Below are 5,956 nucleotides of genomic sequence, written 5' to 3' on the forward strand. Positions count from 1 at the left end.
ACGATTTAAAGTTTTCCAAGTCAAATAATTCAGTTTCAATTTGTATACTTTTAAATATTTAGTTTTCATTTAATCGTTTTAAATGAAAAGTCAAATATTGCTAAATATTAAATAATTGTCCTTTGTCTTAATTAACAAATTTTCAAATGGTTCTTATCAAAAATTCTCAACTTCAAACGCTTTTACTTTTTACTTGTTTAAGTCTTCAGGACTGCATTTTAAAATTCTTTAAATTAAAAACGTAAGCTTAAAAATAAAAATCTAAATTAGAAAATTTTTTAAGTATAAGATTTTCGAAGTTGGACAGATTTTTCTTCTAAAAATTTTTTTAATTCCCGGTCAAATCTAAATTTACTGTCATTTGCCGGTTTTTCCGGTCTCAAAAGATTCCCAGTCTTTTCCTGGTTTTCCTGATTTCCCGGTTTAGCGGCCGTTCTGATTTAGCATAAAGTGAAGATTATAACGAAATTAGAACACATAGCCTTTAATGTCTAAACAATGTTTAATCAATGTTTAAACAATGTTTAGTAGTAGTCTCATTTTTCTTAACAACAGAAGCTAATGGTTTAAAGTAATATAATTTTGATTGGTTAATAAATTCGCTTTTTGTAGTTTTTTCAATTTCAAATGCACTGATATGTTCATTATAACCCATTGTCTCATAAAAAATACAACAAAATTGTACTTTGGTTGAATTCCGAATCAATATTTTATCAATTTTGCCAAACAATGGATCATTGCCATCTGTGTTAATGGTGATAAAATTGCCAACCCTATAAGTCGTGCTTTGAATTTCTAGCTTGTTGCAAACTTCGTAGTCTGATGGTAGATGACTTTTTACTATACGAGACAGTAGGTTGGGATAAGAACTTATATTGTGAAGCTTTGAAGGAGTCACATTTACTTCTAAGCCAACATTTTTGATGTACCGGAGACACAGTTTTAGTTGTTGTTTAATAATCAAAGTTTTGCAAATGTTAATTCAACTTGCAACGGAATTAGAAGCTTGTTTTATCTCTCTGTGTTTCGACTCAAATCTTAAAGTCCAAATACCCGTTAATGGCCCCACTTCCAGAATCTTGTCTGGGTAGTGTGTTAAAAAATGCATCTTTGGTGTTAATTTACCGTATAAATCAATATAAAGTTGATGATGTTCGATTATTAAACATCTTAGATATTCGCAACGTTCGATATCTATGTAAGGCGAGAATACAATTGCAACAATTTTTCGCAGTTTTTTGAATAATTGCCAATGGATGTAATCCTGCGGAATAACATCATTAAAAATAGCTTCCGCGTTTATAAAGAATGCTAACATTTCTGAAGCTGACATTTTAATTTTTTTAGCTTGTATATTTTCATAAGTGCCTGCACTGGTCTTCGGGAAAAGGAAAGCTACTCAGTTTATCATTAAATTCGTCAATACGAAAAAGTTTGTCTATGATGATTATTTGATAAAATGTTGCACCTGTGACAGTTTCACATACACCTTCAAAAAAGTCATGAGCCAAATCAACTGACGGATTTTCACAACAATGAAATGATGGAATCCTGTTGAATACGCATTCTTCCGCGATGTCAGTTTTTGAGAGATTGTTATTTTGAACATCAACAGAGTAATTTTCTTGATTTCGCAACAAATTATTATCTGCAGTTGTTTGGCATTCGGTTAAATTACGATGCATTTTACATATTCGGCAAAAATAATTGGGTCTAAAACATTTTGTAAAACTAAGAATTTGATTCAAACCTAAATTGTCTCCAATAAAAAGAGCAATGCATAAATAAACTATTTGTTTCTCATTCCCAAGATCTATTTCAATTCCATTTATTTCCAAGTCTATTAATTGGTCAATCAGATTTGAAAAGAGTTCACGACTTTTACCTCCCTCCATGTCAGATGCATGAAAAAGTTGTGTTAAAAAAATATTTTCCAAAGATCCTTGTTGTTTTGGGGGCAAACACGCTATTGGAACATCTACAGATCCAACTTTGTGGATAGTAGCATGAGAGCCTTTCTCGTTTCCTAATTCGATTTCATCAAAATATATTTTTAATGGCAAAACAATTTTGTCTTTAAATAAGGCTTTTTTGCGTTTCCAAAACTGACCCTGTAAAAGATTACTAATAACAGTATCATGCCTTTTAAGTTCATTCACATAAATAATAATATAATGAAAAACTCCCGGTAGTTCTGAAAAATTTGTTAACACTTTTTTCAAAGGAACAATTTGTGTTGAATACATATTAAATTCTATTTTGTCGATTTTAAGAATACTATCCTCATTCACTTGACATTCATACGCTTCTATAAACAAGTTCTTTTCAGTTAAATATTTTAAACGATGATATTCTGTTTTAAATTTCGAGAAAACTGAAAGAGCGTTTTGAATTTCATCGTCAGTTTCTCTACGGGCTCCTCTCTGTACAATTATTTTTTGTAAAAATACCAGAAATTGTGGTACATAATCCTTTTAACAATCCTTCTACGGTATCAGTCAAGTTATTTACAAAATTGTTCACATCTAGTCGAGTCGTATGGGACTCGTTATATAAAGATCCAATTCGGTATAGAAAATCATGCTGTAGATCAGAAGAAATATTCTTTTTTAACATAAAATCAACTTTTGGCGAACAAACTTCATTGTGATTTAAAACCTGAATAAATTAAACGTTAGATTTAAACTTTTTGTCTCACGAAAATAATAAGGTTTTTTTCCAGTACATGGATCTAACTTCATTTTGTTCGAATTGTTTCCCTTTTCATCATTTTTTCTCTTACGTGAATAATTAACGTTATGTCTCATTTCCATATGCATTTCTAGAGAAATGCTTGACTGGAAAAGAAGCATAAATATTTGACAAATCATTTTAAACAATTCGAGTGATAAACAATTTCAAACATTTAACTCTTTCCACTGAAGGCAAAAACATTTGAACAACTGAGGGGCCATATTCAGTAAGGAAACTCGCTTCATAAAACGCTGGTCTGCATAACTTGGTTTTCGCCGGAAAGACTCGTCAATATCTCGAAAACTAAAATAGCCACATGTATAGTTGCAATAAGAGAAAGTTGCGTAATTTAGTGACCCAACTTTCACTGGTTACACATATATTTTTATCTGTTTTCGTTTTTAAGATATTTGAATAGTGTTATACTTATTATATTAAAGTTACAATCGAGATCATTTGGCAAAGTAATTCGAGTTCTTTAAAAATCTACGTATACTACAAAAATCTTTTGAATACCATTAAACAAACTTAAAATGTGATTCAGCAGAGCCATTTTTTCTGCTCTGAAATGCAAAAATGATATAAAAAAAAATAAGTTGAAGAACAGTTGAAAAGGGCAGCGTAAATTTCTACCAATAAGTTAATGAATAATTACTTGTTTAACGCTAAGCCTGAAAGTCACTTATAACGCTTTCTTCAGTCGTGTATGTTTTATCTAACTCGATTTCGTAGATATACTTTTGAATAAACATCCACACTGGTTTGCACGCGATAAGATATTCAGCTTCCAAAGCAAAAAATACTTTAAAACAAGTATCAACTGCATGAACTATACTGTCAACATCGTAAATAATCTCATTGAGTACCACGTATGACTTTATTTTCTTTTCGCCGATAATGCCAATCATAAATGGTTGAACTGTCGATGAATTTCTTCTCGCTTCATTCTTTTTTTCTGCAATGAGTGGCCTTAATTGTGATGCATTCTATAACATAATATATGATTTAGATTAATTAGAAATCGATGTCTACTAACAGAAAATTAAAATATTTGCTTCCAAAAAATAATATTAGATACTAGTCATAATAATAAAATATTCTTTTAATGAAAATCTGGGTCAAAAAAGAAAACAAATAAAATTTTGGTACCTCTATTTCTACAAAAAAGTCGACATGCAGCTGTTTAGTCTTTGTACGAACTGATGCTTGTTCACGTTCCTTCACGTTTTTGGGATCAGGCGGTGATACGTTGATTTTATCACACGTATTCTCTTTGCCAGTTGAATGATCAGTACAACTTTTCTTTAATCGACAAGCTACTGGTTGAAACAACAACGGAAGGTATTTTACTGCCAACAAATCTGGGAATAAATCATTAAATGAATTAACGATAAGGAAGTAGCTGCTTGACAACAAAATATAAAATAATTCAGTTAAAATCTACAAAAAATTAATGTTTCTCCACTTTACGTAAAAGGTTTTGAATGGCGGAAAAGTCAATAGTGTGAATTTGTCCATGACTTAATAATAATTTTATATGCGAAAGATAAAATTTAAAAAAATTTTAATTATAATAAAGTTGAAATTTATGTAACTGTTACACCTAAACAACTTGCGATAGATAAAGTAAAGGAAGTCGGACTTTTCAGCTTTATTTAGGTATAAACAATTCGAAAATTTACCAGGGTGAATCAAATATGAACCGGAATTCTTTTTTAATATTTATTTATTTATAAAACAATACGAAAATACTATTGATTATTTTTCTACATAGTCTCCTTCACGCTCTACACATTTTTTCCAGCGGTTTAGAAGCTTGTTAATTCCTTGCTCGTAGAAACTTTGAGGTCGAGTCATCAACCAATTGCGCACGAATTCCTCAACATCTTGATCGTTGTCAAATCGCAATCCTCCAAGTGCATCTTTCATGGGCGCAAACAAATGATAGTCACAGGGTGCCAAATCTGGGATGTATGGAGGATGCTCAAGGGTTTCCCAATGCATATCCTCCAGTTTTTGTTTCGTTTCACCAGCCGTATGTGGCCTGGCATTGTCATGAAGGAGGATGACGTTTCTGATGGGCAGTAGTAGGCAGCGGTAACCGTACGTCGATCATGTAGGAAATCAATGAGCAACACTCCTCTGTAGTCGAAAAAGACGGTCGCGAGGACCTTACCGGCTGAGAGACGGGTTTTGGCTTTCACAGGACCGGCTTTGTCTTTCCTTCGTCATTCTTTACTCGCCATCTCGGACTCGGGAGTGTAGTGATGCACCCATGTTTCATCACATGTCACGATATGCTTCAAAAAAGTCTCTCCCTCCCGCTGAAATCGATTCAGATGTATCTTACTGATTCGCAGTCGGATGTTTTTTTGATCTTCGTTCAATAAATTCGGGACCCATCGGGCACAGATTTTTTTGAAACCAAGATGATTTTTAATGATTGTTTGAGCGCTTCCATAGCTAATGCCCACCTGTAAAGCGATTTCATGAATAGTGAACCGCCTGTCACTTTCAATAAGGTCACGAACGTCACCAATGTTATCGCCAGAGACACTTGATTTTGGACGTCGATTATGACTCACATTTTCCCCACTTTCTCGTCCACTCTTAAACTTTCTGGCCCAATCAAACACTTGAGTTTTAGACAGAGTATCATCCCCATACTGATCCTTCAATCGAGTCAATATTTCGCACGGTTTAACGCCTTCTTTAGTTAAAAACTTTATTCTAACCCGTTGTGCAACGGACGCTGGAACCTGTTGCTCACTCATAGCTGTACTGACGAATTGACTGAGTCAAACAGCTCACCAAGCGTTTTACCCACTCCTAATACACTACATTACAAGAACCTACACTGTGAGAGTGCTTGCGATTGGCTAAGAAAAGTATTTGTAAAATTCCGGTTTATATTTGATCCACCCTCGTATATGTAACTATTCCATTATTTTCGTTTTGATTACAGAAAAAACTATTTCGCAAAGGCATCAAGAGTTTTGTAACTATTAAATGGCTGAAATTAAATAAATGTGCGTTTCCTCATAGTGATAAATAAGTGAAGTTATGTCATACTTAAATTGCTTGCAAACACCAAAAGAAAATTAATTAGGAGTAATGGAAACTTAATATTTACATTCATACCTATGTTTTCTGTCGCCACGTCTTCTGTTATTAACTTCTTTTGTAAACACAACTCAACAGTTTTATTCTTAAAATGATCCCA

The 5,956-nt window shown here is 32.8% G+C and overlaps 1 protein-coding gene across 1 annotated transcript; it reads right to left on the reverse strand.

Moving 5' to 3' along the window:
• Positions 1 to 3,398: 3,398 nt before the first annotated feature.
• LOC117181098 lies at positions 3,399 to 4,979 on the reverse strand. Its single transcript, XM_033373667.1, has 3 exons — positions 4,973 to 4,979; positions 3,883 to 4,094; positions 3,399 to 3,719 (listed from the first exon to the last, which is right to left on the reverse strand). The coding sequence occupies exons 1-3, from the start codon at positions 4,977 to 4,979 to the stop codon at positions 3,399 to 3,401; spliced, it is 540 nt and encodes a 179-aa protein (XP_033229558.1).
• Between the last annotated feature and the right edge of the window lie 977 nt (positions 4,980 to 5,956).

Source organism: Belonocnema kinseyi, chromosome 10, assembly GCF_010883055.1.
Source record: "Belonocnema kinseyi isolate 2016_QV_RU_SX_M_011 chromosome 10, B_treatae_v1, whole genome shotgun sequence".
Lineage (NCBI taxonomy): Eukaryota > Metazoa > Arthropoda > Insecta > Hymenoptera > Cynipidae > Belonocnema > Belonocnema kinseyi.